This window comes from Trematomus bernacchii, unplaced genomic scaffold, assembly GCF_902827165.1.
Source record: "Trematomus bernacchii unplaced genomic scaffold, fTreBer1.1, whole genome shotgun sequence".
NCBI lineage: Eukaryota > Metazoa > Chordata > Actinopteri > Perciformes > Nototheniidae > Trematomus > Trematomus bernacchii.
The window spans coordinates 3,533,195-3,545,929 of NW_022987771.1; the positions used below are offsets into that span (position 1 = coordinate 3,533,195).

At 41.1% G+C, this 12,735-nt stretch overlaps 1 protein-coding gene across 1 annotated transcript in view; it reads right to left on the reverse strand.

Annotated features, from left to right (window-relative positions):
- Nucleotides 1–9,445, reverse strand: part of LOC117496782 (zinc finger and BTB domain-containing protein 24-like) — a gene marked incomplete at its 3' end in the record, with an annotated part of 48,397 nt that extends 38,952 nt beyond the window's left edge. The window contains exons 1-3 of the mRNA XM_034148536.1: nt 9,427–9,445; nt 7,814–7,849; nt 3,376–3,477 (exon numbers count right to left, since the gene is read on the reverse strand). Coding sequence (XP_034004427.1) covers nt 3,376–3,477; nt 7,814–7,849; nt 9,427–9,445 — 157 coding nt within the window. The remainder of the gene's footprint in view (nt 1–3,375; nt 3,478–7,813; nt 7,850–9,426) is intronic.
- Nucleotides 9,446–12,735: the final 3,290 nt, after the last annotated feature.

Below are 12,735 nucleotides of genomic sequence, written 5' to 3' on the forward strand. Positions count from 1 at the left end.
GGGCAGCATGTTCTCCTCTCCTTTAGGTTAGGGAGGTCCAGTGGTTCCTAAGCTAAAGGAGGTTATAAAGGAAGTTTGAAACCTCCTTTCCTTTTAATTTAGAGAATTCGAACGGCACTTATCATGGCTGCCACTGAGGGACTTCCGGGTCATTTCACTCCGTTAGGAAGGTTCCTAAGCTAAATGGACTATTCGACCGCAACCCTGGTCTTAGGCAGGTCTTAGGCAGGAAGCAGGCAGGAAGCTGTAAGCTGAAGTCCTATCTGGAGTGCTACATCTGTAGCATTTAGTTTATTTAATAATATATCATATTTTGTTCTTTTATTTGCCTCACCAGAAAACAGTCACACCTCCTCTTGAAGACATTTTGCCTCCTGCTATCGACTTCAGGTTCACATTAGGTAAGCCCTTGAGTGTGTCAGACTAAAGTTGTTGTTTCAGAGGTTAATTCAAGACGTGTTATGTTTACATTCTAATATAATGAGCATCAGGTAAACGTACGCATTTCTATTTTTTTTTTAAATCACAGATGTAAACTATGCAGCACTAGTGTCACCACTCAAAGTGATATTTTAAAACCTGATCGACTCCATCATGGAACCTTTGGACAGAAACGTGCCTTGCCCTGCATTCATGTAGACTGGCCTGAGCTCTCACTTATCAAGATAAAATTTGAAATAATCGTCTGTTCTTATTTATTCTAGGACCCATATGCCACTTTATATAAAACTCTGAGCATGAGGTGGGGTTAAAAAGAAGTAGTTGGACATTTTATGAACTATATCAATATCATGACTATGCGTTTCATTTTTTTGCAAACCAGCCTTTTTTTGATGGCTTAAACCCCTTGTAATGCATGTGAATAGCAGCTCTGTTACCGTCTGTTAACAGCTAATGTAAACTGGCTGTACTCGTTATGATTTCAAGACGGATTTGATTTTTGTTGTTGAGGAAAACACATGGTGTGTCCTGATTTGTACTCAATTTAGTGTTTCGTTTGTATATATATATATATACAGGGAACAGCAGAGGTCGAAGTGCAACAGAGGCTTGTGATGCACAGCATGAAGTTATACGTTGCCCACGAGCCAGATGCAGTTGGAATAACCATCAAGTAATAACCATGTGTCTCCATGTATGTTAATGTGTTTTAAACAAACGTGTTACTGTTTTATGAAAACTGTTTTGAAATAATCACATTTTAATCAAATGGATTAACATGTCCATAACGTTCCCTTTTTTAAATCTATTTGTTTAATCTGCAATGTTTCAATGCTATCAAATATTTAAAGGGTTGGATTGAAATCAGGAAGAGTTTGTCGTATATAGGTTCCGGCAACGCAATTGTGTTTTATAATTTACTTTATTTATTCTTGTCTTATGTGGTTCCTAACTCCTCTTTTCACATGCAGAAAAAAAATCACATGAGTGAGTTTACCCAACTCCTAAAATTGCTTGGAAACTGTTGACACATTGTTTTTAAGTTTTAGCAAAGTAACACGTTCTAGAAAACTAAAAAAGTAAGTTTCACCAACTCAAAAAATGCAAAAGTTGACTAAACTCTTAAAATTGCTTGGAAACTGTTGACACATTATTTTACATTTTTACCAAAGCAACAGTTTTTACAGTGTTGCTTTCTATAACAAACTAGATAAAACGTTAAAGGTGGGGTGGGTAATTTTGGAGAAACCAGCTCGAGTGCGCTAGAATTTGAAAATACACAGCCGGAACAAATCTGCCACTTCCTTACAGAGCCCCTCCTCCAACACACACGAACGTGCACATGACCAATGAGGGCACGAGATACGTTTGTGCACAGATGGAAGGCTGACAGGCAGGTAGGCCATCCAGTTATTTTAGCCGGGCCGGCTAAAATGATTGGTCGTGCTTTTTACAGTATTACGGCTTCCACAGATGACATTTTTTTATGGATTTTTTGTCAAAGCACTTCAGATATTCATTGCTATCGGGATGTTAAGAGCATTCCATGGAATATAACAAAAAGTGTATCTCGAGCCGGTTTCTCAAACTTACCTACCCCACCTTTAATGCCCTGGCAGTGGCAAATAGCTTTGGTTTTATGCTTGATTATATTAATGTTTTTTTAGATTTACAAGAAATATTTTAAATGCTACTCTGTAAAGGGAATAGGCCTACTACTGTTAAAAATAACCTTATTTGTTTAAAATAAAAGTAAGCAATTCACTACTTTTGAATTCATTATTGAATTTTGTGCATAACTGTTGGATAAAATACAAGTTGTGTGTAAATATGTGTGACTGCACTGTGTATGACCTTGCAGCTGCCTCTTCTAATGATAGGAGGAGGCAGGGCATTTCAGGTTGTTGATATTTATGAAAGGACACATACTTGTTGTCTCCTAAATACCTCATGGGGCAAAGAGCAACAGTGGCGTGAAGGACGTACGTGACTCTTTCCAGAAGACGTCGCAGATGTCCCCGTCACCTTTCCGACACCTGCTGATGATATTAGCGCCACCTCGATTTATGACTTTGTTGTTATCTCCGTATTTTGGACTATATAAGCCTGATGTTTTGTCCTGCTCCGTTGAGCAACATACCCCATGTGTACGAGTTAACCCATATCCTTTGTATGTGATTTAACTCTGCTCCTTCTTGCAAGAATAAATTAGTACCCGATTATTGATTCTCAACCCGGTGTCGAGTGATATTTTCCTAACAATAACATTGCAAAAAAAACATTTGATCAATCATGATTCAAATGTTTAATCGTTGCCCAGCACTAATAAATAGTCAGAAGTGTTACCAAATAGTTTAAAGCAGGGGTGTCCAAACTTTAAAAAGACAAATGTACGAAGGGCTGGGCCACTTATAGAGGTGAGGTATATTGCCTCGTAAGATAAGTTATAAGTTAGCAAAATGTAGGTAAATTAGGCTCGATACATTAATATGCTTTAAGAAAAAAACAGCCTACATCACAGCTCTCCATAGGGTTTCATTTATCTTTTTGGCAGCTCATCCCTAAAAAAAGGAGTCTCAGTGATTATAATAACATGAAATATGAAGGGTCTATTTCAAGCTTGTTATGTAAATAAGTTATTAGGCTTTTTTGTATCAACTAAGATTTGTTAGAATATGTTATCAACATGAATCGACTACATTTATTTTAAAAGTGGGCTTATTAACACACGAATACTACTGTGTTATATATTTGTACAAATATATTTAAGAAGTACAATATGAGAAAAGCACAAGTTTCATTTGCGGGCCATATTTCATTATACTTTTTGAATTAGCTGAGGGCCGATTCAAAATGGCCAGGGGCATTTGGCCCCCGGGCCGTAGTTTGGACACCCCTGGTTTAAAGTGTTAATTAAGAGTAAAGGGAACATACCTGCTCTGTGTATCCGAAGCTGAGGCTGTAAAACAGCGTCCAGTCGTTTCTGGAGTCTCTCGTTCTCCTCTTTTGAACGAGACAGCTTCTCCTCGAGCTCTCCTATAGTTTTTTCAAACAGAGCAAATATATCTTCAGCAGCAGCAGTGAGTCGCTGCTTCTTCAACGACAGCAGCATTTGGACTTTACTCATGTTTACTAGATCACGTTTTCCTGCAAACTCCGTTAAACACACCGTTTCTCTCTCAATCAAACTCTCGATCTGACTAGTGTTGCTAACGTGTTTCCAGCTAGCATGCTAAGCTAACTCCTATAGTCCGAGGTAAACGCTCCAGAAAAAAGAGCACAGAGTCCATTCAGAGGTTTATCCAGACACACAGATGATGGATCAGTAGTGCTGGAGCTCACACACACTTTCTCAGGAACACAGAGAGAGAGAACCGTAGCGACGAAACGCCACCAGGGGGGTATACTACGAATCTAGTTCAACATATCCTGGATATGTTTTGAGTTATCCGGTTGACTAAATCCAAAACAAACCCGCTCTCGCTAAACGGTCCTACGACGCTGGCTATCAACTCGATCGCTCAAGCCAGCCGTGTCCTATCTAGTTAGGTGCGCGTTCACATACAAGGGGTGGTATTTGGAGTGTTCGACCAATCACAAACATGGACAAGCCGTGTACTGACAGTGCAGCGCGTCATATATTTCCTGAATGAAAAGTCAACTAATATTAGACAAATATGAAGACGTTAAACTTTAAACATCCATGACTTAAACACTTTATCCAGGATAAAAGCCACATAGTTGCAGCTGCAAGGTGAATACTGCTGGTAAAAGAAAAAGTGTTTGAATACGTTCATTAACAGTTTTATGATATCACTGCCCCGTCCAAGACACGAGTGGATCTGACTTTAATTACATTTGACTCGAGTGTTTCGTCAACTTAATGTGTTGCTTAAAATAATACTTCTGCATACAGTATGTGACACTGTGAGTGTTGCACGGCCAGATACGGCTCAAGAAGCTGACTCAGATAAGAAAATATATGATACATTATGATGTGATATCATGTGATATGAATGATAATGGGACACATCGACGTCTGCATTCACAGTGCCGCGGACTGTACTTAATGTTACTCTGATCCGGTTACTTATGTTGTGGCAGATATTTAAGTAAGCTTTCTTAACGCTAATGTTATAATAGTCAGATTGCTCTGAAGATGGGAGGTGATATTCTATTCATTTTCACGTTCACATAGTCGGTGATTTTGGCCGGCCGTCTTTCCTGCAACGGCAGTTTAAACTGTATTTCCTTTCTCCTGTCATATGAATTGATATCTTTAAACTCCGCACACTGAGCTCTGATTAGTCAGCAGGCAGTGCTTTTATCCTGGAACCTATCCTGCTCCGGAGGCTAGCCGTTCAGAATAAGTTATCTAGCCCACTAAGAAGTGAACCAGCGTCGTAGGACCGGAAATCCCTGAAGTTAGCTTGCTAAACGAAAATCCTGATTCGTAGTATAGGCCCCTGGACCCAGTCGAATTGTCAGTTTAGCTCAAGCCCCCAGGAAGTGCGCCGGTGTTCCGGATTAACTGTTTTTTAGATCAACTGGTTTACGGGAGGCAGAGGTGGGGGGCGCGGCCTTCGACTGAAATTCAAATCGAACACATTTCGATCGCTTCTTCTGTGTGTGTCCGCATCTGTAGCCTGTTATTGTCTCATTATACCGCACTGTCAATTAATTAAAAGTAAATATATAAGTCATCATGAACACATCTGCCCATCAGACAGAGGGCTGCTGTGCCTCCTGTCATCATTAATGGACGTCTCTTTAAAATGACCGCTCAGAGGAGAGGAGTTCTCATTTCTCTAACCGCCTGCTGCTTCCCCTCCTCTCTCCTCGGTTCCCCTCCTCGGCTCCTCCGCTCGCATCTCCTGTGGGCGGGACTAAAGGCCCTTACACACCAGGCCGATATCGGCCGTCTTGCGTTGTTGGGCGAAAACGGGTTCCTTGTCGCCCAAATTCAATTTGGTGTGTCCCGAACCCTCGGCCGTGACACGCCTTATTTGGCCTTTCACGGTCGACACCCGGCCGATTCAACATGTTGAATCGGCCGGGTGTTGGACACAAGCTATCGGGCCAAGAAACCACTCTGATCAGCTGTTCAGCTTGCAAATGAGAAGCGAAACGGAAGTGAGGGACGTAAACAAACGATTTAAGGCACAAGACAGCAGCTAAACACCAGCAGGTGATACTTAAAGACATCAAACATAGCCCTTAAATGTCCTCTCTTACCTCCCACACATAGCAGGGACATCTCTGATATCGGCGGGAGCGTCCCCGGCTGTCCTCTGCTGAGAGCTCCGTGATTTGTTTGGTCAAGTCCGGTTTTTCATCTCATCGTAAATTTAGCAAGAAGTGGCCATTATTACATTGCTGACTCAATAAACTACACACCCGCCAGAACACTGCGATCATCAGATGCAGGTCTATTAACTGTGATTTTATAGTATGTCTGCACTTTATGTGCTCATTTCATCATGCATGTATTTTTATATTCTAAAACATGTTTTCGATGGACGAGAGTGAAAATGGAACGGCACCCGCCGCTATTTGTTTGTATATCAGTCTGTTCTTCTTCTCTGTCTTCCGGTTGTTGCCTATTTTGAATGACGAATACACACTACCGCCGGCTGCTGGTAAGGAGAGTTATTGCCACTCACGCATGCGCAGTTCGTACGTGCTCGGCTGTAGTAAAGCGGTGTATTTCAGTGTACACACGGCCAAGACGCAGGAGAACTCGTCGATGGATCTGTCGGTGTCGGATGTCGGCGAGTTCTCTGGTGACTGCCTGGTGTGTAGGGGGCTAAAGTCTCGAGGATAGGAGTCGAGGAGGGGAGTCGAGGAGGGGAATTTTGGCGCATTTCCACTACAGCGCGGAGCCCCGTTTAAGAGAGCTGTGACGTCAGCGGCCCGTCTTTGGTTGCGTTTCCACTTGGCCTAGTACCGGCTAGCGGGTCCTAATTCACAGTTTTTCTGGCCCCATAAAATCATGGTTCTAGGGCCAGGAACAACGAGGCTGAGTCGGGCTGAGTATGCTAAACTAGAGAGAGAATCGCTGGCAAGGGGGCTACAACTACAACAAGATGGACATATTTGACCGTGATTTAATTGTAATACACGTTTCAAAAAGATGCCGAAGTAACAACATACTGATACCGGTTAGTAAAAACCATGAATTAATGCTTTGACAAGTCTGCAGACAGACGGCAGGCGAAAAACCTTTTAAAAAATGCGTGTTTTCTAAATGGAGATTGGCTAAGCTAACGCAGTATATGCTCCGACCGTCCACACTCACAACAACGGCCTATACAGACATAAATAAACCAGCGACTGTATTCACCATGACACAGGCAGTCTGTGGTTTGTACTTGTTTAACTTTTGTCTAGTTTCTGAACATATATGAGGAGCTGTGAGCTCTGAGTGCTAACAGCTAACGGCTGTGTTGTTTTTCTGGGGTTCTCATTGAAGATGACGTCACGGCTCCGCCTACACTGCGTTACTATAGATACTACCCCAGTTCCTAAACTGTAATGGAAATGCGCCATAAAGTGAGCCAGTCCTAACGAGGCCTAGCCATACCGAGCGAGGCCGTGTAGTGGAAATGCGCCATTTGATGAAATGAGAACGGCCCCCGGTGTCGACTGATATTTTCCTAACAATAACATTGCAAAAAAAACATTTCATCAATCATGATTCAAATGTTTAATCGTTGCCCAGCACTAATAAATAGTCAGAAGTGTTACCAAATAGTTTAACGTGTTACCAAAGAGTTTAAAGCAGGGGTGTCCAAACTTTTTTTCACAGAGGGCCACATACAGACAAATGTACGAAGGGCTGGGCCACTTATAGAGGTGAGGTATATTGCCTCGTAAGATAAGTTATAAGTTAGCAAAATGTAGGTAAATTAAGCTTGATACATTAATATGCTTTAAGAGAAAAACAGCCTACATCACAGCTCTCCATAGGGTTTCATTTATCTTGTTGGCAGCTCATCCCTTAAAAACAGAAGTCTCAGTGATTATAATAACATGAAATATGAAGGGTCTATTTCAAGCTTGTTATGTAAATAAGTTATTAGGCTTTTTTGTATCAACTAAGATTTGTTAGAATATGTTATCAACATGAATCGACTACATTTATTTTAAAAGTGGGCTTATTAACACACGAATACTACTGTGTTATATATTTGTACAAATATATTTAAGAAGTACAATATGAGAAAAGCACAAGTTTCATTTGCGGGCCATATTTCATTATACTTTTTGAATTAGCTGAGGGCCGATTCAAAATGGCCGGGGCATTTGGCCCCCGGGCCGTAGTTTGGACACCCCTGGTTTAAAGTGTTAATTAAGAGTAAAGGGAACATACCTGCTCTGTGTATCCGAAGCTGAGGCTGTAAAACAGCGTCCAGTCGTTTCTGGAGTCTCTTGTTCTCTCGTTTTGAACGAGACAGCTCCTCCTCGAGCTCTGCTATAGTTTTTTCAAACAGAGCAAATATATCTTCAGCAGCAGCAGTGAGTCGCTGCTTCTTCAACGACAGCAGCATTTGGACTTTACTCATGTTTACTAGATCACGTTTTCCTGCAAACTCCGTTAAACACACCGTTTCTCTCTCAATCAAACTCTCGATCTGACTAGTGTTGCTCGCGTGTTTCCAGCTAGCATGCTAAGCTAACTCCTATAGTCCGAGGTAAACGCTCCAGAAAAAAGAGCACAGAGTCCATTCAGAGGTTTATCCAGACACACAGATGATGGATCAGTAGTGTTGGAGCTCACACACACTTTCTCAGGAACACAGAGAGAGAGAACCGTAGCGACGAAACGCCACATGGACCCAGTCGAATTGTCAGTTTAGCTCAAGCCCCCAGGAAGTGCGCCGGTGTTCCGGATTAACTGGTTTTTAGATCAACTGGTTTATGGGAGGCAGAGGTGGGGGGCGCGGCCTTCGACTGAAATTCAAATCGAACACATTTCGATCGCTTCTTCTGTCGTTTACATAGATATGTTGTTATATTAGGCTCGGTTGGAAGACTTTGATGCACATTCTGTACCAGTGTGTGAGGTTGTGGTTACGATGGCGATATCCGGACGTGTACAGCGAGGACTACAAAAAGACAAACGAGGTGACTGGGGATGTCTGTTCAAAACATTGCGAGCTCAAATAAATCATTTAAACCAGCTATTGTTGCCAGACTTATCACTGAATATCGTTCTTAATGTGATACCAAGTCCATCTGAGACCTGTGTACACCTTCAGACAGCCTCCAAGTGAAGCGTACGTTGTTAACTCACAGTTTGAGAGCAGCGTGGAGAAGTCTTCAGCTGTGGTATAGCAGCAGAAATGTCATTGCTGCATGTGCAGGGATATTTAGACTTTAAAATGCTGATGGGTCATTAATGTTGGTCTCGGCAAACAATATTAGGAATCCTCTGTTCAAACAAAATATTCAGTGTCCATCGACATGAAAATAACAAAAAAGTTCATGCTGGACTCAAACCCGAGTCCCAACAGCATAAATCATTCAAGCTATGTGCGTTATGAGTGTGCCACAAATCAATACGACATCATGGTCCAGCACAGCTCATTTTGTTATATTAACATTGTTAAAAAGTTCCAGAAAATGCAACCCGACCATCATTTATAATGTGAGCGAATGTATGTACACTTTAAGCCATATAATATATAATATACATATTATAGTATGGCATTTGCTTATAAACAGTATATACGGGGTACGGACTGAGGTCTGTATCCAGCCTCATTAAGACCCACCGAGATCAGATATCCTGATTTCAGCCTGCAAGCCTACATTATGTTGTGATAAGTGTTAATTTTACATATAAATGTGTTCTAGTGCACACATAAAGTTCCAATTTGCAAATCAGGCCATGTGTTTCGTTATATATATAATTGCCATGCACATTATAAACTATACAATATAATATTTAGCCTCACAATATAGACATTTTTAAACGCTTACTTTCTAAATAGGCCCCCATTTCCTGTTGCTATGTCTGCTAATGCAGTAGCTGATAGGATGTAAACCTTGACCAAAGCTGTTGTGCTAGAAACAGAATGCAATTAAAAAAAGGTTTATATTCTAGCAATACTGCCTGTCTTTTCTGTCTTGCGACAGACTCACCAAAATAAAATACTTAACAGCATTGGGTATCAAATCGACTCGACATCATATTATTAACGATGATACAAATGTAAGACTGACAACAACAATAGTTTGTAAAGGATTTATTGACGTGAGTGTTTTGCTGCAAAGTTATAAGGGATAAACGTGTGTGCAGTCTTTCATATTAAACATGATCGCTGGTAGATAGCCACAGAAGTCGGATCACAGTTTAACCTGGGCGGATCACAATTTAACCTGGGCGGATCACAGTTTAACCTGGGCGGATCACAGTTTTACCTGGGCGGATCACAGTTTAACATGGGCGGATCACAGCTGTGGCATCACTGGCATCTGTAGTGAGCTGTGATCCGCCCATGTTAAACTGTGATCCGCCCAGGTTAAACTGTGTTACGACTTATGTGGCTGTGACTTCCGTTATGCATCGATACAGCGAAACAAACCGAATGACGAGGATAGTATCTCACATACGTTGAGAACTACAAACATATATTCATATTTTTTACACTGCCGTGAACATGTTTTCGTTTCTATCTTAATGTTTATGCTTTTAGCTTTGTGGTCTTTGTTCTTATATTTTGTATCTATTTCTGTGTAACTTGGTAATATTAATATTAATTCCTTGTTATTGTTGTCTTTCCATCTGTCGGTGCTGATTATAACGAAACACATGGCCTGATTTGCATATTGGAACTTTATGTGTGCACTAGAATACATTTATATGTAGGATTAACACTTATCACAACATAATGTAGGCTCGCAGGCTGATAAACTAGAATATCTGATCTCGGTGGGTCTTAATGAGGCTTGATACAGATCTCAGTCCGTATATACTATTTATAAGCAGAGATGGGGTCGTTACTAAAAAAAAGTAATATATTACATATTACATATTACTTTAAAAAAAAGTAATATATTACACTACTTCGTTACTCTCTACATAAAGTAACTCGTTACTTTACTCGTTACTTTACTCGTTACTTTACTCGCAGGGCCGGCCCGCCCCTCCCTACAGGCAGATCATGCAGACTGCTAAAGTTTCAAATGTTCTCTTTAGTTCAGTTTCCATTGTCGCATAAGACTGATCCAGATAGCTCTGACTATGGCTGTCCTCTGTCTCCTGCTATCTGTATTTTGCACAGTATATCTCTGAACGATGCGATGGTGATTCCACTGTGCAAATGGGCAACATTACCTCTACTATGAAGGATGCTACAAGCCTGTCCATCTCTGCTTTGGTTACCGGTCCTCCAAATTCTAATTTGTGCCGCTTCAGAGTCGGCGGCGGGGCACTCACAACATCCTCACGCTGGGTTCGGGGGTCCGGTCCTTAGCTATTAGCTTCACCTTAGCATGTGTTCTTTGCAGGTGTTTGTTGAGGTTTGACGTGGTGTTTGCAGCAAAGGATAACAGCTTCTGGCCTGGACACAGTTTGCACCTCACCGTCACATTCCTGTCTATTCTTCGGACGAACTCAAAGTAATGGGCATACCTCCACCCAGTGGCGGCCGGTGGTCTTTTCTTTTGGTGGGGCTCTTGACGTACCGTAAGTGACCTGTCCGGGGGGTCCGGGGGGTTTCCCCCCGAAATTTTTTTTCGAGAAATGACCCCTTAAATGATGACTTCTGGTGATGTTAGAGGGGGGGGGAAAGGAGAGAAATCGAGGCTTAATAAAATATGAGAAGACTGATCAATACCTCCATAATCTTCAGTGTGGAAAATATTATTTATCAACCTGAACATCTACTACTTTACCAGGAATTTGTGTTCTCAGAACTGGTCTGTTTTTTTCTTTCTTAAAACTGTTCATGTTTTATGAACCAACACCTTCACCAAGTAGCTTTACAGTGAACTGCATGTGAGATATAAAATTAATAGCATCTTTTCAGTAGCATTAATTATAAATATTTAAGTGGTTCAATACAAGTCACTACAGCATTTCAAACTGAACTGTGAATAAATGCAATTTAAAAAAATAACCACAGCACAAAATGTCATAAATTGTGTTTTTTCTTTGTTTCCTCTGAGGATTATTTACAAACAGGCTTATTTACATATAGCAATAACTCAGAAATGAAAAAGCTACATCGTCTAACACGAACAAACCAGTTAGCATAATGATAATATATGTGTTATGTACAATGTAACTGGCAAGGCTAGAGCAAGAAAGAACATAAAGTTTGCAAAAGGTTTAAATAACTTCAAGTATCTGTCTTCAGATTACGTGGAGGTTTTAGTCCGATGGGAAGCAGATTTTAAGCGACACCGAAGATAAACCAAAAATGTGGTGGAGCTGCAAACCGTGTAGTGTTGCTGGGACAGAACAGGAGCTATAACCGTTGGAAAATACATCACAGACAATGCAACAAACGTGGAGACAGAACAATCACTTCTGTGATAAATGCCCACTTATTAATAAACTTCTAACAACCATGGGAAACCTCCTCTCTACATATAAAGTGATATCCAAGCATGGGAAACAAAAGACAGCATTTACCTGTTTGCATCCAGCTAGCCAAGCCTTTCTTGTGTACCAGCTACTAAGCCTCGTGTATAAATGTTGTCTTTTTCACGAGATTGCTGCGATATATTCAAATCGGGTTGGTCCGGTGCAAGGTCTTTAAGCAACAATTTATCTGCCAAACTTCTCCTTTCGAAAGGATTGGAGATTAGCTCTTGAACAGAATTAGCCGGGGACCGAGGTCCGGAGACTCCACCTGCACACGAAGCCATCCTCATCAACTACTGCGTCAACCGGATACGAGTCACTGTCCAAACTACTCACAGACTGCACTGGGCGCTGACATTGGCGCCCGGTGACCGTCATCTTTGACGACGCTGATTGGCTGAAATTATATTTTCGCGGCATAGTTTACACGTTACAGATAGCAACAGTCAGCTGCTGGTGGCTGCTGCTGCACTGGTTGAAGGCTCCTCTCTTAGCGCCCAGACGAGAGAGAAGGTGCATGGGCAAGTCCAGGCAGGAAACATGTGACTTATCAGTAACTTTAGACATCGTAAACACAATTTTAAACGAGATTTTATTGTAGATTATACATTTTACTGATACCAATTATATAATATTTACCTTGTTCATTAAAAATAAAAATAAAAACATATATATTTTTTTAAACATATTTTTTTTTT